Raw genomic sequence first — 21,296 nt, 5'->3', positions numbered from 1 at the left:
ACCCTTTATCATATTATAATACATATATATTAATATTTACATATTAATATATATATTTTTAAAAGCATAACTTATTGTGGGTTTTGCTCAAACTTTAAAATTTTATTTATTTTTATACTATGTCTAGCAATTAAATCCATAAATACTTACTCTTTTTAAGACTCTCCAAGATAGGAAACATTTTTTTTCCCTTACAGACTGAGTAGGATACATTTAGAGTAAGTTTATAAGTTGGCTATTTCCCTTGCCTTCTCCATATTTGCCTATAGGGCTTTACATCTTGTTTATAATTGTTTCTTTTTGGGCTGGTTGGGGGCAGAAGAGAATAGGGATGGCAAAAGCTATTATCAGTAAATAAAACAAATATTCAATAGATAGATGAGACTATTAGCCTTTTAATGAAGCCTAATAAATAAAAGTAGCAGAATGTTACCAAGATTATTTCTGATCCCCCAAGTTAGAATACTTCATTATTTTATACAGTGGAATGTGCAATTGTTCTTATCTAATTTACCATTTTTACAGAAACAGCTGTAATACCTTTTAATGGTTCACCTCGAACACCAAGGCGAGGTCAGAACAGGAGTGCACGGATAGCAAAACAACTAGAAAATGATACAAGAATTATTGAAGTTCTCTGTAAAGAACATGAATGTAATATAGATGAGGTAATTTAACTTCATGATTTCTTTAAAATGAAGTAGATTTAGATATAAGTTCTTCCTAACAGTATATACTTCTTTCGTGACAAGTTGCTTTTGTAATTAGTGCTAATTCTTTTGCAGCAAAATATTTAGAAAAAAATTACTTTTCATATTAAGTTACTTTGATTTTAAAGAGAGTGCCTCCCCTGTTCAGGAATCACTGCAAGGTGCATCATTAAGGCAGTAGTTTTCAAATGAATTTGTTCTTTGATTCTTCTATGGCTATTGATAATTCCTAAGTTTTAAAATACCCTGCAAGAAAATCCTGGTGTTAAGTAATATCAACATTAAATTGCTGTTCAGCCTATACACTCTTTCCAAATATTACACCAGATACTAATGGATGGTAGAGGATATACTTGAACATCCTGGAATTGCTTATGTTGTTCACAGAATCTGGGGTGTTGGAATTGGAAGGAATGTTAGAAACAATGTACTCAACCTCCTTTTAGTAATGAGTGAATGAGCTTCTAGAGATTGATAGCTAATTACTAACAGAGTCTAGACTTTGGTAAATCTGCTACCAGTTTCCCCTTTTAGTGTACAATGCTGTTTCTCTCATAGATTGTTATATTGTCCACAGTTCACTACTGCCAGATAGCTGTATGAAATGTTGCATCTTTGAAATTTCTCTGTCAACTGGGAAGGAATGGAGTATGATCTCAAAATTTAGTTTAAGAAGTGTTGGAATGATTTACCAAGATACCTAAATTCTAGTACTGTGGCTTTTGTCAATTTTAGCAAAGATACAGATATATACCTGTGGATATAGATGTATCAACTTTATACGTGTGTGTGTGTGTGTGTGTGTGTGTGTGTGTGTGTGTTTTACTTTCTAGAATCACAAATAATCTTTGTTAATAAGCTGACAAATGTCATTGAAATATTTTTTAACCCAGTCTATTGCTAAGTCCCTTAAGATAATGAACAGACATAAATACAGTTTGCTAATTCCTGGTTGTTAATTCTATGGATTTCAGAACTACTTATAAAATTTTATTTCTAAAATCAGGAATAAATGATTAAAATTTTTTCATTTTAAATAACTTCTGTAACTTAGAATATTTATGGGAATGATTTTTAAAGTGTAGCTGATTAAAAACTATGGTAGTCATTGACATTAATTAATTGACAGTGGGTATTTACATATAATGTTTTTGGTTATATATTGATTAGTTACATTTATGGCTATATAATTATTGGTTAGTTAATACTAATTGGTTAGTTAAAACTACCTACTTTATAAATACTCCAGTTAAGTGGGAGTTAATTAAAAAACAAAATAAGTATTACAAAAGCCAATTTTTATAACTTATATGTGAAGTAGAAGATATGAACTGGTATTATTTCTACCTTAATATATGTAGACTTCAGATTTTGAGAAGTTAAATGAAAATAAGTAAGTTGTTTAAAATTTTGTAACACACTGCAAGTGCACAATAGCCTGGAATATGACTCCAGGTTTCCTGTTACAGTCTTTATTATCTATGTTAAATAAATGTAGGATGCTTTTGTATGAAAATGCATCATTCTACAAAATATTTTTATGTGATTTTGAATTGAATTATGGGGTATCCTTTATGTGTGTGAAATTATTTTCTTGTAAAAACAGGTTATTTTCCTAAATTTCTGCAAAAATACTTGACTGTTCCCTAAGCTAGCTATCATGATAAATATGAAGTGGCCTAAAAATATGCTTCAGGGAGAAATCAGAGATAGTAGGGAGAAGTAAAGAGTCTTGGCTTTGATGATACATTGGGTTTTAATTCCAGCTCTGCCACTTCCTAGCTGTGTAACTTTGGTCAAGTTGCCCAATTTTTTTGGAGCCATCTTTTCATCATTTGTTAAATGCAGAATACTGAGATTGGTTTCAATGGGTTTTCTTCTTATAAATCCCGTTTCATTAACAGTCCTCTACTCCACTTCCATTCTAGGACTTGAAATCTGCCTCATGTAAATTAAAAAGTAAATAATGGAATTGATTATAAATAAGTATCACATTAGGTTGAATGTAAGTCATTGATTAAAATGTCATTTAGCACTTTCATTCTAGTGTTAAAAGTGACAGAGATTAAGGTTTTTATTTTAATGGCTGTGTTGTAACTTTATCTTTTTCAGGTGAAAAATGTTTATTTCAAAAATTTCATACCTTTTATGAATTCTCTTGGAATTGTAGCTTCTAATGGACTTCCAGAGGTAGGAAGGAAAAATTAATAAAAAGTTAATGTGTTTTGGGACTTTTGGGAGGCAGGAATAGCTGTCTAATTTCTTAAAGTTGCTTTGCTGTATATTAAATATTTTTTGCCCAAGGAAAGAAATCTAAGTAGAATTGTGCTAAGCCAACTTTATATAAGTAACAGAAAAACCTTTTGAGTATATATTCAGATGTATAAATAAGCAGCATTTATAATTTTCACTAGAAATTGATTTATACTGAAATTTTTAAAAAATCAAAGTGTAGGCTTTTGGATTTCTGAAGGCCATTATATTTAAGTACAGTATAATTAAATATGCACAATCAAATTTTGATTCTGATTTGCTCTACATCCTTGAGCATAGGATCCATGGATTGATGCTATCAACATTATTGGCATTACTATATTATGGAGCATCTCTTTGGAATACTTTAAACTACTTAATTGAAAAGAAATTTGGTTGAAATGGCTGTGATTGTACTGCAGAAATGTTTTACCTTACTGGTGTGCCATCCATCTTTGTTTCTTTTCATATTTTGCCTCAAATATCTTGCTCTCCAATGAGAACAGAAAAACCTAGAACTTTACGTGGTAAGATGTGGAGAAAAGAATACTTAGATAAATGATGAACAACAAGTACTCAGTGCTAAAGCAATGTTTTAGAAGCACCTGGTATTAGTTATCAAGACCAAAAGACGTGGAATCAGATAGCTAGTCTGCTGATTCTACTCCCCAAATTGGTAGCTAGTCCTTGAATTAATAAACTTACTCATCCAACAATCATTTATTGAGTGCTTAATGTGTGCCAGGCATTGTGCTAGATATTATTCATTAGAGATTTAACTCACAGTCAACAAGGTCATAGTGCAAAAAAGACAAAGAAATAGAACATTAGAGGAATCTGCGAGGGTCTGATACAAGTCTGCACATGGTGCTGTGATATCCACCTAATCCAAAGTGGGGCAGATGGGTTTTGTGGAAAATTGTTTGGAGATGTGATTTCTGAAGTGAATAAGCTTTATGAGAAAAAAAGATATTTTCAGTGTTAGAAATTATAGATTCAAAGGGACAATGATTTATGATAGTTTGGTCTGTTCAGTGAACTCCAGCTAATTTGTTAAGATTGGGATGCAGTGCAAAAGATACTAGAGAAGCAAGAAATGGGGTCAAATGTTGTATTACTGAGCTTTCTTATCAACTGATGTGCCAAAAAATAACCTGTTCACAGCTCTAAAGAATTTTGGACACTCATAGTAGTTTTTCTTCCTTCATTAGAAAGGATTACAGTTTTAGTAGAAATCCTAAAATAAACTTTACCCCAGCATTTTTAAAAAGTTTGTTTGTTTATTTATTTTGAGAGAGAGAGACAACGAGTGTGTGATTGGGGGAGGGGCAGAGAAAGAAGGAGCCAGAATCCCAAGTAGGCTCCACACTGCCAGTGCAGAGCCTGACATGGGGCTCGAACCCACGAACCATGAAATCATGACCCGAGCGGAAACCAAGAGTCAGATGCCTAACCGACTGAGCTACCCACACCCCCACCCCAGCATCTTTCTTAAATGGTTTTTTAATGTTTATTTATTTTTGAGACCGAGAGTGAGTGGGGGAGGGGCAGAGACAGGGAGACACAGAATCCGAAGCTGGCTCCAGGCTTTGAGATGTCAGCACAGAGCCCCACGCAGGACTTGAACTCGTAAACCACAAGATCATGACCTGAGCCGAAGTCAGATGTTCAACCCACTGATCCACCCAGGCGCCCCCCAGCATCTTTCAAATAGCAGTAATAGCTGCCAGTCAATAAATGATTGATAATTAGCGCCTCACTAAGATAGGGCACAGTGATTGAACTTAATTAACATGAATAACTGTTCTATCTAAAAAACTTACATAGAAAAAAGTTTACACTAGCTGGATTTCTTCCTACCACTCCTTTTAAAATTCAATTTTAGTTCTGTCAGGTTAGAAATATTTTGACTTTAAAAGTCATAGCAGAAGTCATGCCAAATAGTTATTTACTGGGCATTGGTTTTTAAATTATGTTTAGAAAATAATGAATCAGAACTTACAAAAGAATTACAGATTCTAACAAATGAGATGAAAAGGTATTTGAGATTAGGAATACATTGTGATATGTTAATTGGGCGGGGAGTTGGAATGCCACCAAAGAATTTAGAAAAGATAGGCAGAATGTATAATCAGGAGGTTTGTTATAATGTTTGAAAAATATTCTTTTTTTAATGTTTATTTAGAGAGAGAGACAGAGAATGAATATGAGCAGGGGAGGGGCAGAGAGATAGGGAGACACAGAATCGGAAGCAGGCTCCAGACTCAGCTGTCAGCACAGAGCCTGTTGCAGGACTTGAACTTGCCAAACGTGAGATCATGACCTGAGCCAAAGTCGGATGCTTAACCAACTGAGCCACCCAGGCGCCCCTGAAAAATATTCTTATATTCATAATCATAGTGGAAGATTAAAAGTGAGGGATGTATGGGCTATTTGGAGCATCTTGGCAATTAAGTTGATTAAAATAATACTTATTTTTGTCTTACAGATCTGTCTCAGTACTGTTTTGTGTTATTGGTGATCATTGTCTACAAAAAACTCTAATGAATGGGGTGCATGCATAAAATCCGTTTAAGATTAGAGTTAAAAAGATAGCAATTTTTTAATGTCACTTTTAGATATGCTTTATTATTACTGCATGTGAACTCTGTCTATATTATAAAATTGTATGCTGTACAAAGATTCTTTAATTAAATCTGTACTTCGTGGACTAAGAGTGAAATGATAGGAAAAGGATAATCACCAGTATTTTTTTTCTTTTGAGGTGGAAAGTCTCTCTAAACAATATGAAGAAATTTACCTTAAAAACAAAGATCTTGATGCAAGATTATTTCTGGATCATGATAAAACTCTTCAGGCTGATCCTATAGACAGGTATTGTACATGGTCTGTTTGTTGAGATGCTTTTGCTATAACATTATAGGTTGATATTGATACACGTAGGTTAAATAGGTTTTTGTTCAACTTTGTGATCTTTAAATATCATTTATAATAAGTTACTTCAAATGCCTTTCTATAAAGCTGATAAGCATATATTAACAAATAGAGATTTAATGTGAATTATTCTCTATAACTATTTTTTATTGAATATAATTTTTAAAATGTGCATGAAAAGAAAATTGTTGAAGTAATTAGTTTACTTAAGTAGTGGTCTCTCCCACCCTTTCATCTATTATTATTGCTTGGTTCTTTTTTTAAATGTTAATACAAAAGTATATTCTCTTGAATTGTCATGTATAATCCTAAAATAGGAATGATTGAGAGTAATTACAAAAAATTTATTATGTTTATGTCGTTAGCATGAAGTTTTGGAATATGTAACTGAAAATCTATATAATTTATAGGTTAAATACAGAATGTTTCAAGTTTAAGTCAAAGTAAGGTCTTTGGAAGGCGTAATGGTTAAGAAACTTAAGCTTTGATATTTTTTAATACTGAACAGCTTGGTTAGTAATACCATCTAGCATTTAGAGATAGCATCTAACTTTCACTCTTAAAAATTTTTAAAAACTTTTAAAAAATTGTTAATGAATTGGTGCACCTGTTTTTCATAAACCTAGTGGAAGAAACCCAACTTAAAAACAATGGTGAAAAAAATAAAATTTGATTTACTTAAACAGCTTTTGAATCATCTGTTTCCTATCACTTGTTATTGACTTTCCATTTTGTATGATGGTAATATACTGCTCTTTTGATTCATAAAGCACAAACTGTATATTAATGACTTTGTTTATCATTACTTAGTTTTGAAATGCAGAGAACACCACGAAAAAGTAACTCTGATGAAGAGGTGAATACGATGCTTCCGCAGACTCCAGTTAGGTATGAATTTTCTTTTGATTTTCACTGTTGTTATTATTCTGTGCCTTTATAGTCCTTTGGGTTTGTTCATTCTATTGTATATTTGTATATACACACAACAAACATATTGAGTGGTCTTTGCATGTCAGGTATTTTACTAGTTGCTGAGGATATGATTATTAGACATAGTTCTGTCTGTCCTTAAAGAATATAAGCTAGAGTGGGAATGTGTTCCATCTCAGTAAATAAAGAAGAAAAAGATGTATTATCCTTTGCTCTGCATAAACTTGGATTAGAAGCATTTTTCTGTCCTTTTCCTCACTTTCTACATCTAATCTGTTACCAAGTCTTGTTGAATCTACCTTTTAAATACCTCGAGTCCATCTCCTGTTCTCCATTTGCAGTCTCACCACCCTTGTCCAAGATCTCTTTCTCTTTGTTTTGGATTTTTTTGCAGTAGCCTCCTAATTGATCTTGCTGTGTCTACTCTCCTCACTTTTCCTCTCTCCCCACCACTAAATATATTCTCCAGAGAGCCCCAGAATAGTAATCTAGAAATGTGAGTCAGATCATGTTCACCATATTAAACCTTTGATTGCTTCCTGTTGCAGTTGAAATGCACATTCCTTCACAGTGCCTATAAGATCCAGCTTCTGTTGCCTCTCTCACCTCATCTTGTTTGCCTGCTCATGATGAACTAGCCAGTTTCCTGAATGCTTAAAGCTCTTCCTTTATACTTGAAGACCTTCACACTTTTCCCTCTTCTTGAAACTCGTCCTTCTTTTTTTGCTTCTGAATTACATGGTAGTAGTTTGCAAGGGGATGGACTAAGGAGGACATAGTGAGAAATTGACCTCTCAATGTGTCACAGTGGTTCTTAACCAAGGGTGCAAATTAGAATAACCTGAGGAGGTATTTTTCTAAACTACACGTGCATAGACCTGATTACCATACACATAGTCAAAAATCCATGAACTGCTCTATTGCAGTAATTCAATTGAGAAATGCTAAATATCCAAGCCAAGAGTAGGCAGTCGAAATAAAGGAACAAGAACAGGTTTGATAAATATTTGATGAATAATATTCAGAATATTATTCATGAGGCATTTATGGGATATGAAGAAGTAGTAAGCAGAAGGATATAAGCTCTTACAGATTTGAGAATCATCAGGGAAAGTTAAAACCATAAAGAAAGATGAGGTTGCCTGAAGTAAAGGTATGTAATAGCAAGAATGGCTGACTAAGGGCTGAACCCTAAAGAATGCTAGCATTTAAGGACTAGATAGAAGTTAAAGAGAATGAGAAGGGGCCTCAGAGGATGAAGCCAAAAAAGCCAAGGGAGGGAGGGAATTTTAGGAAAGAGCAGGTGTTTGAGTGTCACATGTTTGAAGGAAATCAGGTATCAGAACAAGTGAGAAGGATCTTTTAGTTTTAGCAATTAGTTATTTGTGGCTTTAGTCAATGTGGCTTAAGTAGATTAGAGGATGTACAAGTTATAAAAGCAATAATGTTTGAAAGGTGAGAATGTACAAATATCAGTTGAGAGAGGTATAATGGTTCGGTGTAGAGGCAGCTGGGTGGCTCAGCTGGTTAAGTGTTCGACTTCGGGTGAGGTCATGATCTCACAGTTCAGGAGTCTGAACCCCATGTAGGGCTTTGTGCTGACAGAATGGAGCCTGCTTTAGATTCTCTGCCTCCTACTCTCTCTGCCCCTCCCCTACTCGTGCATGCTCATTCTCTCTCCCTCTCAAAAATAAACAAACATTAAAAAATAAAAATAAAGCAAAATGAAATAAAAATGTTAAGTATTTATAAAAAAAATAGTTTGGTATAATAACAAAGATGATTCAAATTAAAACCAGGGATGTTTGACATGTTTTTTCCTAAAAGAAAACTTTCACCAAAAGAGTTTAGAAGATGTAAAGACAAGTTCTTTTTCCAAACTGAGTAATTCTTACTGAGGTTACAAAAAAGAGGAAGAAAATTCTCACTGAACATGTTCACTGAACAATATTTAAGGAACCTTTCAGCCATAAACATTCTATAGTTCTTTGCACTATTAAACAGTACCTATAGTAGCAATGTGCTACCATTCCAAAATTGGAACATTAGTGTTTACTGTACAACACACACACATAATTATAGCATTAAAGAAATCTTAAGGGACTGACCCAATTTTATGCTTTAACAGTGGTGACTTCTAAAATGTTTGTTTCATCTTGAAAATCTTTGTAAAGTCATGTGTTTCTTCATTTGACTTAGGGTATATGCTACTGTATTTGAAAAACTTTAATTGTAATGTTTTCTTAAATTACCATTTTGATAGCAGTTTATATGTGCTTTTCCTAAAATATCATTAATTTTGCCAATTAATTGTGTACTGAAATGTGGTTTTATTCGTAAATAAACATATCAATGTTTTTAATTATGATCTTAGTGATTATGAACATGTTCTTTCCTAAAGGTTTAAGTAAATGTAAGTCCTTATAAATAACAGTACACTAAGGGCTTTGTAAAGTCTTATTTCAGAGAACTTCTTAAATATAAACAAGAAATAGTGAGTTTGAAGATTTAACTTGTGAAATAGGTAAATAGATACATTTTATTTATTTGCTTTCCTTCATTGCTTAATATTCTTCCTATTTTTTTTTCTCTAGGACTGTTATGAATACTATTCAACAGTTAATGATGATCTTAAATTCAGCAAGTGATCAACCATCAGAAAATCTGATTTCCTATTTTAATGTAAGCAATAAATGAAACTTTATTATTTTGATAAATTTAAAATTAGAAAAATTATTAAAAATACTGAATATTTTTTTTAAACATCTCCCAACCAACATGCCCTTGTCTGTTTTCTTATTTCTTGCTTTTTTGAAACCTCCAAATTAGATGTTGGTAGTACTGTTTCACTTAGTGCTATTTTTGGATTTTTTCACGTTTAATCTTTGCCTTGCTTGTTGACAAATTCTTTCTTGCAACTTAGACTTCATTTCTGATTTCATTTTCTTTCTTCTTCAGATACATATTTTTTTGTTTTATTTTATTTAAATCCAAGTTAGTTAACATATAATAATGATTTCAGTAGTAGAATTTAGTGATTCATCACTTACATATATAACATCCAGTACTCATCCCAATAAATGCCTTCTTAATAACCATCACCCATTTAGCCCATCCCCCCCTTCCCTCCAGCAACCCTCAGTTTGTTCTGTATTTAAGAGTCTCTTATGACTAGAGACTGTTAAAAACTGAGAACAAACTGAGGGTTGATGGGGGGTGGGAGGGAGGGCAGGGTGGGTGATGGGTAGTGAGGAGGGCACCTTTTGGGATGAGCACTGGGTGTTGTATGGAAACCAATTTGACAGTAAATTTCATATATTAAAAAATAAATAAATAAATAAATATATTAAAAAAAAAAAAAAAGAGTCTCTTATGACTTGCCTCCCTCTCTGTTTTTATTTTTTCTCCCCTTCCCCTATGTTCATCTGTTGTGTTTCTTAAATTCCACATATGAGTGAAATCACATGATATTTATCTTTCTCTGGCTTACTTCTTTCACTTACCATAATACATTCTAGTTCTGTTGCAACTTCTTGATTGCCAAGTAGTGTTCCATTGTATGTATGATTTTATTTATATCTTCTTTATTCATCAGTCAATGGACATTTGGGCTCTCTCCATACTTTGGCTATTTGATAGTGCTGCTATAAACATTGGGGTGCACGTGCCCCTTTGAATCAGCATTTTTGTATCCTTTGGATAAATAGCTAGTAGTACAATTGCTGGGTCATAGAGTAACTCTATTTTTAATTTTTTGAGGAACCTCCATACTGTTCTCCACAGTGGCTATGCCAGTTTGCATTCCCACCAACAGTGCAGAAGTGTTCCCCTTTCTCTACATCCTCACCAACATCTGTCATTGCCTGAGTTGTTAGCCATTCTGACAGGTGTGAGGTGGTATCTCATTGTTTTGATTTGTATTTCCCTGATGCTGAGTCATGTCGAGCATCTTTTCATGTGTCTGTTAGCCATCTGGATGTCTTCTTTGGAGAAGTGTCTATTTGTGTCTTCTGCCTCTTGGTTAACTGGATTATTTGTTTTGCGGGTGTTGAGTTTGATTTTTTTTAATAGATTTTGGATACTAACCCTTTATCTGATATGTCATTTGCAAGTATCTTCTCTCATTCTGTCAGTTGCCTTTTAGTTTTGTTGATTGTTTCCTTCACTGTGCAGAAGTTTTTTATCTTGATAAGATCCCCATAGTTCATTTTTGCTTTTGTTTCCCTTGTCTTTGGAGTCAAGTAAGAAGTTGCTATGGCCAAGGTCAAAAGGTTGTTGTCTGTTTTCTCCTGTAGGATTTTGATGGTTTTCTGTCTTACACATAGGTTTTTCATCCATTTTGAGTTTATTTTTGTGTATAATGTGAGAAAATGGTTCAGGTTTATTTTTCTGCATGTCACTGTCCAGTTTTCCCAACACCATTTGCTGAAGAACTTTTTTCCATTGGATATTCTTTTCTGCTTTGCTGAAGATGAGTTGACCGTACATCTGTGGGTCCATTTCTGGGTTCTTTACTCTCTTCCATTGATCTATGTGTCAAATACATATTTAAATAATTTCCTCAGTGAGTGTCAGTTTGGGATGAACTTAAAAGGTTTGTGTTTTGTTTCTTAAAATTTCTTTAGTCTTACTTTTTGTCAAGTAGTTTAGCTGAATCTTCAATTCTAGATATTTACTTTCTCTTAGAAGTTTGTAGATATTATTTTGCTATTTCCTGGCTCTCCTGATTGCTGTTTAAGAAATCTGTGAATCTGACTGTTGTTTCATTATAGTTAGTGTATATTTTCTTTCTGACTGCTTTTAAGATCTTTTCTTTGAATGTGGTATTAGGATTTAACATTTACCATATCTCTATAGTCTTTTTTATCCTGTTTTCAGCCCATTTTTATTTTCATTTCTTGTCTGAACTTGTGTGTATTGCAGTTTCCAATTCCTATAGACCTGAGTTTGACATCTGAAGGGCCCTTGCTGTGCAAAAACTAGAGAAAGAATGAAATAATGAAAACTGGGGTGCCTGGGTGGCTTAGTCGGTTGAGCGTCTGACTTCAGCTCAGGTCATGATCTCACGGCTTGTGAGTTCGAGCCCCGTGTCAGGCTCTGTGCTGACAGCTCAGAGCCTGGAGCCTGTTTCAGATTCTGTGTCTCCCTTTCTCTCTCTCTGACCCTCCCCCATTCATGCTCTCTCTCTGTCTCAAATAAATGTTAAAAAAAAAATTAAAAAAAAAAAAAAGAAATAATGAAAACTAACGTGTATGTTGCTTGCTTTCTTCTTCACTCCTTATTTAAATTTAAATGAAGGTTAGGATTCACAGAAATGCTCATCCATGGAAATTGGATAAGGCCAAGAAAATTATTACAATTTGCCATATTTCAATAACTCTGTGCTCTGTATGGTTAACATTTACTTTTTTTTTTAATTTTTTTTTTAACATTTATTTATTTTTGAGACAGAGAGAGACAGAGCATGAACGGGAGAGGGGCAGAGAGAGAGGGAGACACAGAATCGGAAGCAGGCTCCAGGCTCTGAGCCATCAGCCCAGAGCCTGATGCAGGGCTCAAACTCACGGACCGCGAGATCGTGACCTGAGCTGAAGTTGGACGCTTAACCGACTGAGCCACCCAGGCGCCCCTGTGTGGTTAACATTTAATACCGTGACCTGCCTGTGGCTTTGTCATACTCTGTTGTCATCTTCTTGCTTATATGCCCCCCATGAATTAGCAAAGTATTTTGTCAACATATTCATAATTTGTCAACATATTCATTGTGTTGGCTCAGAACTGATTTTGTTTATCCAAATTGCTTGAAGTTGCTTTTATATGTGGATTATCTGTAGCACAAGAATATTTCCCAAAAATAGCTACTCAATTACTTAGAACTTCTAAAAGAAATAATGATAGAAGTTAAAAGAATGATAATCTCTTCGTTCTGTTTTTAAAAATGTTTATTTTTGAGAGGGGGACAGGAGGGACAGACAGAGGGGGACAGAGGATATGAAGTGGGCTCTGTGGTGACAGTAGAGAGGCCAGTGAGGGACTCGAACCCACAAACCGGGAGATTGTGACCTGAGCTGAAGTCAGACGCTTAACCAACTGAGCCACCCAGGCGTCCCTGTTCTCTTATTTTTATTTCAAGTTTTTATTTAAATTCTAGTTAGTTAGCATATCTGGTAAAATTGGTTTCATGTGTAGAATTTAGTGATTCATCTCTGACATTAACACCCATTGCTCATCTCAAGTGCCCTCCTTAATGCCCATCACCCATTTAGCCCATCCCGTCACCCAGCACCACTCCAGCTACCCTTTTTGTTCTCTATAGTTGAGACTTGTATGGTTTGCTTCTCTCTCTCTCTCTCTCTCTCCCCCTCCCTCCCTCCCTCCCTCCCTCCCTGTCTCCCTCTCCCTCTCCCTCTCCCTCTCCCTCTCCCTCTCCCCCTCCCCCTCCCCCTGTCTCTCATTTTCCCCCAATAATCTATCTTCTCAAATTCATTTTGAATATTCCCTCCAACATTTTGAGTATGTAGGAGCTCTTTTTTTATTTTACATTATTTTAGTTTGGCAGAATATTCTACCTCAGGGGCATTCTCTGGAGCTCAATGTAAAGTTTAACATTAAATGCAGCTTAACAGCCTAACTGCATTTTTTCCTATCTAGATTGCAAATTGCTTACCTTAAGAGCATGTTTTGAGGATCACTAAGTTCTTTGAGTTTATGTCTTTATTAGTTCAGGTTTCTTTATTTTTATAATGAATGCCATCTTCTGTAAGTAAAATCTTAGAAGTTGTAGGCATTTAAGTGAATGTTTTGGCAACAGTGACTTTATTTTTTTTAAGTAATTAATTTTTTAAATTTACATTCAAATTACTTATCATATAGTGCAACAATGATTTCAGGAGTAGATTCCTTAATGCCCCTTACCCATTTAGCCCATCCCCTCCTCGCACAACCCCTCCAGTAACCCTCTGTTTGTACTCCATATGTAAGTCTCTTATGTTTTGTCCCCCTCCCTGTTTTTATATTATTTTTGCTGCCATTCCCTTATGTTCATCTGTTTTGTATCTTTTTTGTTGTTGTTGTTGTTGTGTTTTGTATCTTAAACCCTCATATGAGTGAAGTCATATGGTATTTGTCTTTCTCTGACTAATTTTGCTTAGCATAATACCCTCCAGTTCCATCCACGTAGTTGCAAATGGCAAGATTTCATTCTTTTTGATTGCCAAGTAACACTCCATTGTGTATATATACCACATTTTCTTTATCCATTCATCCATTGATGGACATTTGGGCTCTTTCTTGGCTATTGATAGTGCTGCTATAAACATTGGGGTGCATGTGTCCCTTCGAAACAGCATACCTGTATCCCTTGGATAAATACCTAGTAGTGCAATGGCTGGGTCATAGGGTAGTTCTATTTTTAATTTTTTGAGGAACCTCCATACTGTTCTCCACAGTGACTGTACCAGTTTGCATTCTCATCAGCAGTGCACAAGAGATCCTTTCTCTTCATTCTCACCAGCATCTGTTGTTGCCTGAGTTGTTAATGTTAGCCATTCTGACAGGGGTGAGGTGGTATCTCATTGCGGTTTTGATTTGTATTTCCCTGATGCTGAGTGATGTTGAGCATTTTTTCATGTGTCGGTTGGCCATCTGAATGTCTTCTTTGGAGAAGTATCTATTCATGTCTTTTGCCCGTTTCTTCACTGGATTATTTGTTTTTTGGGTGTTGAGTTTGATAAGTTCTTTATAGATTTTGGATACTAACCCTTTATCTGATATGTCTTTTGCAAATATCTTCTTCCACTCTGTTGGTTGCCTTTTAGTTTTGCTGATTGTTTCCTTCAATGTACAGAAGCTTTTTATTTTGATGAGGTCCCAATAGTTCATTTTTGCTTTGGGTTCCCTTGCATCTGGAAACCTGTTGAGTAAGAAGTTGCTATGGCCAAGATCATAGAGGTTTTTGCCTGCTATCTCCTTGAGGATTTTGATGGCTTCCTGTCTTACATTGAGGTCTTTCATCCATTTTGAGTTTATTTTTGTGTATGGTATAAGAAAGTGGTCCAGGTTCATTTTTCTACATGTCACTGTCCAGTTTTCCCAGCACCACTTGCTGAAGAGACTGTCTTTATTCCATTGTATTATTTCCTGCTTTGCCAAAGATTAGTTGGCCATACGTTTGTGGGTCCATTTCTGGGTTTTCTGTTCTGTTCCACTGATCTGAGTGTTTGTTTTTGTGCCAGGCAACAATGACTTTATGACAGGAGAGGCTTCTTTGTTATTGTTTCTAACATATGTGTGCTGTTTTCTTTCCCAAAGAATTATTGATTTTATAGAATGTGAAATTTTTGAATGACAGTGTTCAAATTTATTTATTTATTTTTTAGAGGTGAGGGTAGAAAGTGAGTGAATAGGGGAGGGGCAGAGGGAGAGAGTTTTTTTTTTTTTAATGTTTATTTATTGTGAGAAAGAGGGAAAGACAGCATGATCAGGGAAGGGGCAGAGAACGAGAATCCCAAGCAGGCTCCACATTGTCAGTGCAGAGCCTAAGGATCCCACAAACCATGAGATCCTGATCTGAGCTGAAATTAAGAGGCAGATGCTCAACAAACTGAGCCACCCAGGCACCTCAGGAGAGAATCTTAAAAAGTCTGCATGCCCAGTGTGAGCCCAGTGCAGGACTCCATCTTGCGACCTACCATGAAATCATGATCTGAGCTGAAATCGAGAGTCAGATGCTTACCCAGGTGCTCCAGTGTTCATATTTCAAAGAAAGGTATAATTAAGCTTGGTTTTAGAAAGCTTATTTTGTTTCACTCTTTTTTTATTTAAATTTTTGTTAGTTCACATACAGTGCAGTGTTGGTTTCAGAAGTAGAATTCAGTGATTTATTGCTTCCATACACCCAGTGCTAATCACAAGAAGTGACCTCCTTAGTACCCATTACCCATCTAGTTTGTCTCCTACACCTTCCTCTGTCAATCCTGTTCTCTGTGATTAGGAGTCTCTGGTGGTTTGGTGCAGGCACTCTGGGAGACAGTATGGAGGTTCCTCAGAAGATTAAAAATAGAACTACCCTATGACCCAGCAATTGCACTACTAGGTATGTATCCAAACAACACAAAAAAGCTGATCTGAACCCCAGTGTTTATAGCAACGCTATCAACAATAGCTAAATTATGGAAAGAGCCCAAATGTCCATCAACTGACGAATGGATAAAGAAGATGTGGTGTATTTATACACAAGATATTACTCGGTGATGAAAAGGAATGAAATCTTGCCATTTGCAACAGTGTGGATGGAACCAGAATGTATTAATGCTAAGCAAAATAAGTCAGTCAAAGACAAACATCACATGATTTCACTCATAGGTAGAATTTAAGAAACACAACAAATGAACATAAGGAAAGGGAAGGAAAGATAAGATGAAAACAGAGGGAGACAAACTATAAGAGACTCTTAAATGTAGAGAACAAACTGAGGGTTGCTGGAGGGAAGGTGAATGGGGGGATGAGCTAAACGGGTGATGGGCATTAAGGAGGGTGCTTGTTGGGATGAGCCCTGGGTGTTTTATGTAAGTGATGAAACTCTGGGTTCTACTCCTGATACCGATACTATGCTCTAGGCTAACTAACTTGCATTTAAATTAAAAAAAATAAAGCATTGTCAATAAAAAAAATAAGAGACTGCTGTGGTTTGTTTCACTCTCTTCTCTCCACCCATTCCCATATGCATAATACATTCTAGCTCCATCCACACTGCTACAAATGGCAATATTTCAATCTTTTTGATGGCTGTGTAATATTCCTATGTATATGTGCGTGCGTGTGTGTGTATGTGTGTGTATACCACATCTTCTGTATCCATTCATCAGTAGATGGACATTGGGTTATCTCCATAGTTTGGCTATTGTTGATAATGCTGCTGGAAACATTTGGGTGCATGTATCCCTTTGAATCTATTTTGTATCCTTTGGGTAAATACCTAACAGTGCAATTGCTGGGTTGTGGGGTATTTCTGTTTTTAACTTTTTGAGGAACCTACATACTGTTTTTCAGAGTGGCTGCACCAGTTTGCATTCCCACCAACAGTGCAAGAGGGTTCCCCTTTGTCCACATCCTCGCCAACATCTGTCGTTTCCTGAGTTGTTAATTTTAGCCACTCTCACTGGTGTGAAGTGGTATCTTAATGTGGTTTTGATTTATATTTCCGTGATGATGAGTGATGTTGAGCATCTTTTCATGTGTCTGTTAGCCATCTGGATGTCTTCTTTGGAGAAGTGCCTATTCATGTTTTCTGCCCATTTCTTAACTAGGTGGTTTTTTGGGTGCTGAGTTTGAGAAGTTCTTTGTAAATGTTGGTTACTAACCCTTTATCAGATAATGTCATTGCAGATATCTTGTCCCATTCTGTAGGCTGCCTTTTAGTTTTGTTGATTGTTTCCTTTGCTGTGCAGAAGCTTTTTTTTGGTCCAATAGTTCCCAAGAGGTTCTCTAGGATTTTGATGGTTTCCTGTCTCACATTTAGGTCTTTCATCCATTTTGAATTTTTGTGCAAGAAAGTGGTCCAGTTTCATTCTTCTGCATGTTCCCATCCAGTTTTCTGAACACCATTTGTTGAAGAGACTGTGTTTTTCCCCATTGGATAGTCTTTCCTGCTTTGTTGAAGATTAGTTGACTCTATAGTTGTGGATCCATTTCTGGGTTCTCTATTCTGTTCCATTAATCTATGTGTCTGTTTTTGTGCCAGTGCCATACTGTCTTGATGATTACAGCTTTGTAATACAGCTTGAAGTCTGGGATTGTGATGCCTCCTGCTTTGGTTTTCTTTTTCAACATTGCTTTGGCTATTTGGGGTCTTTTGTGGCTCCATAAAAATTTTAGTGTTGTTTGTTCTAGCTTTGTGAAAAACTCTGGTGGTATTTTAAAAAAAAATTTTTTTTTTTTTTTTGGGGGGTGCCTGAGTGGCGCAGTCGGTTAAGCGTCCGACTTCAGCCAGGCCACGATCTTGCGGTCCGTGAGTTCGAGCCCCGCGTCAGGCTCTGAGCTCTCAGCACAGAGCCCGACACGGGGCTTGAACTCACAGAGTGTGAGATCATGACCTGAGCTGAAGTTGGACACTTAACTGACTGAGCCACCCAGGCGCCCCTCTGGTGGTATTTTTATAGGGATTGCATTAAATGTGTAGATTGGTTTCTGTAGTATAGACATTTTAACAATGTTCGTTCTAATCTATGAGCATGGAATGCTTTTCCACTTCTTTGTGTCATCTTCTGTTTCTTTCATAAGTGTTCTATAGTTTTCGGAGTATAGATCTTTCACCTCTTTAGTTAGGTTTATTCCTAGGAATCTTACTGTTTTTGGTGCAGTTGCAAATGCGATTGATTCCTTGATTTCTTTTTCTGCTGCTTCGTTATTGCTGTATAAAAATGCAACAGATTTCTACACATTGATTTTATATCCTGCTACTTTGCTGAATTTGTGTATTCTGGTAATTTTTTGGCAGAATCTTTCAGGTTTTCTACATAGAGTATCATGTCATCTGCAAATAGTGAAAGTTTGACTTCTTCCTTGCCACTTTGGATGCCTTTTATTTCTTTTTGTTGTGTGATTGCTGAGGCCAAAAGTTTATAGTTCTATAGTTAAAGTTCTAATTTATAGTATTTTGAATGTATTTGACCCATAAAGATTGTAAGAATATAGTCACTCTTTGGTTATAGCTGAAGGGAATCAAGTTTTTGATATGTTTTAATAGATTACAATATGAATTACAGAATATTTTAATGTATCATGATATGCATTTTAGTAATCATCTTGTGATAAATTTTAATTACTAAATAGAGCCCCACCCCATATGATGCATGTATTGAAACTTCTTTTGTAACCATTTCTCTATTATGTGTTTTGAAAAGGTAGTGAAATGATTTAATAATACTTAACTCTTAGCCCAGTTTTTAATTAGGAAATGATACCAAACTCAAATCATAGTTTTAATTTTATTATTTGTATTTTTAGGGTAATATACATCCCAATTTAACTCTTAATTGAAGATAATTTATGAGAGTACATGAGATTCTTTTTATTTTAGTAGTCGTGTTTTAATTGTTTCATTTTTAGTTTATTTTTGTTGGAGTATAATTGATATATATATAACATTTTGTTTCAAATATGTAACATAATGATTAAATATTTGTATATATTGCAAAATGATCACAGTAAGTCTGGTTCGCATGTCATCATACGTTAGAAATTAGAAAGAAATTAGAAATTTTTGTTTTCTTGTGATAAGGACTTTTAAGATTTATTCTCTTAGCAACTTTCCAATTATACATTACAGTATTATTATCTGTAGTCACCATGCTGTATATTACATCCTCATGACTTATTTTATTTATTTTATAACTGAAGGTTTGTAACTTCTTATAGCTTTCACCCATTTTGCCCACCTCCAACCCCTACTCGGGCAATACCAATTTTTTTGTATCTAGCTTGATTTTTTGTGTTTGTCTTTTTTTTTTTTGAGTCCACATATAAATGAATTCTTACAGTATTTGTCTTTCTCAGTCTGACTTATTTAACTTGGCATAATGCCCTCAAGTTCCATACATGTCACAGATGGAAGATTTCATTTTTTGTGGATGGATAACATTCCATTTTATACACGTGCATATGTACATACATATATATATATTATCCATTCATCAGTCATGGACAGTTAGGTTGTTTCCATGTCTTTTCTACTGTAAATAATGCTGCAGTGAAGGTGGGATACAGATCTTTTTGAGTTAGCGTTTTTGTTTCCTTCAGATAAATACCAGAAGTGGAATTGCTAGATCATATAATGGTTCTATTTTTAATTTTCTGAGGAACTTCCATACTCTTTTCCATGGTAGCTGTACCAATTTACATTCCCACAGTACATGGGGCTCCCTTTTCTCCACATCCTTGTCAATGTTTGTTATTTCTGGTCTTTATAAGTGTAGCCATTCTGACAGGTATAAGGTGGTATCTCATTGTGGTTTTGATTTGCCTTTCCATGATGATTCGTGATGTTGAACTTCTTTTCATGTGTTGATTGGCTATCTGTATGTCTTCTTTGGAAGAGTGTCTATTCAGGTTTGCCTTTTTTTTTAAAATCAGACTATTTGTTGACTTGTATGAGTTATTTATATATTTTGAATATTAACCCCTTGCTAAATATATGATTTGCCAATATTTCTCTCATTCAGTAGATTGGTTTCCTTTTTGTTTTGTGGACTAATGTCAAGGAGTTTATCTCCTATGTTTTCTTCTAGGAGTTTTATGGTATCGTGTCTTATATTTAGGTCTTTAATCCACTTTGAGTTAATTTTTTGTATTGTTGGCAAGTTTTATTCTTTTTCCTGTGGCTGTCTAGTTTCCCCAGCACTGTTTATTGAAGAGACCGTCTTTTCTCCATTGTATATTTTTGCGTCCGTTGTCACAGATTAATTGTATGCATGAGTTTATTTCTGGGCTCTATTCTGTTCCACTGCTCTGCATGTCTGTTTTGTGCTAATAACGTACTGTTTTGATTACTATAGCTTTGTAATACAGTTTGAAATCAGGTAGTGTGATTTGTTCTTTCTTCTTTCTCAAGATTACTTGAATCTTTTGTTGATGGGTACAGACTTTTGGATCACTTATTTCTGTGGAAAAGCCATTGGAATTTTGATAGGGATTGCATTGAATCTGTAGATTGCTTTGGGTAGTATGGACATTTTAACAATACTAATCCTTCCAGCCCATGAACATGGGATATCTTTGCATTTATTTTTGTCTTCTTCAGTTTCTTTTCTAGGTAATTTATTCTTTTTGATGCAATTGTAAATGGGATTTTTTATTAATTTCTCTTTCTGTTAGTACATTATTAGTGCATAGAAACACACCTGATTTCTGTCCATTGATTTTGTATCCTGCAACTTTACTAAATTTGTTTATTCTAACAATGATTTGATGGAGTCTTTAGGGTTTTTTATATATAATGTATCATGTGTCAATAGACACAGTTTTACTTCTTTTCCAGTTTGGATGCCTGTTATTTCTTTTTCTTGCCAATTTGCTCTGGCTAAGACTTTCAATACTATGTTGAATAAAAGTGGGAGGAGAGTGAGCGTCTTTGTTTCTGATCTTACAGGAAAATCTGTCAGCTTTTCACCACTGAATATGATGTTAGCTGTGGGCTTGTCATAAATGGCTTTTATTATATTGAAGTATGTTCTCTCTCTATTTGCTTTGTTGAGAGTTTTTATTGTAAATGGATGTTGAATTTTGTCAAGAATTTTCTGCATCTATTGAGATTGTATGATTTTTATCCTTCATTGTGTTAATGTATCATATCGATTGATTTGTGAATGTGGAGCCATCCTAGCATCTCTGGAATAAATATCACTTGATTGTGGTATATGATCCTTTAACATATTGTTTAATTTGGCTTCCTAATCGTTTGTTGTGTGTGGA

General features: G+C 35.0%; 1 protein-coding gene across 6 annotated transcripts in view; it reads left to right on the top strand.

Moving 5' to 3' along the window:
• The window catches only part of RB1 (RB transcriptional corepressor 1), a 191,534-nt gene that overhangs the window by 81,076 nt on the left and 89,162 nt on the right, over positions 1–21,296 (top strand). For 5 of the 6 annotated variants that reach the window (XM_049646925.1, XM_049646924.1, XM_049646923.1 and 2 more), the window contains 5 exons: positions 526–668; positions 2,823–2,900; positions 5,728–5,837; positions 6,708–6,785; positions 9,422–9,509. In XM_049646925.1, the coding sequence (XP_049502882.1) occupies positions 526–668; positions 2,823–2,900; positions 5,728–5,837; positions 6,708–6,785; positions 9,422–9,509 (497 nt within the window). The remainder of the gene's footprint in view (positions 1–525; positions 669–2,822; positions 2,901–5,727; positions 5,838–6,707; positions 6,786–9,421; positions 9,510–21,296) is intronic. The other variant, XM_049646926.1, reaches the window with a different exon arrangement.

This window comes from Panthera uncia (assembly GCF_023721935.1).
Source record: "Panthera uncia isolate 11264 chromosome A1 unlocalized genomic scaffold, Puncia_PCG_1.0 HiC_scaffold_16, whole genome shotgun sequence".
NCBI classification, from domain to species: domain Eukaryota; kingdom Metazoa; phylum Chordata; class Mammalia; order Carnivora; family Felidae; genus Panthera; species Panthera uncia.
This window is presented reverse-complemented; position numbering and strand designations above follow the sequence as displayed.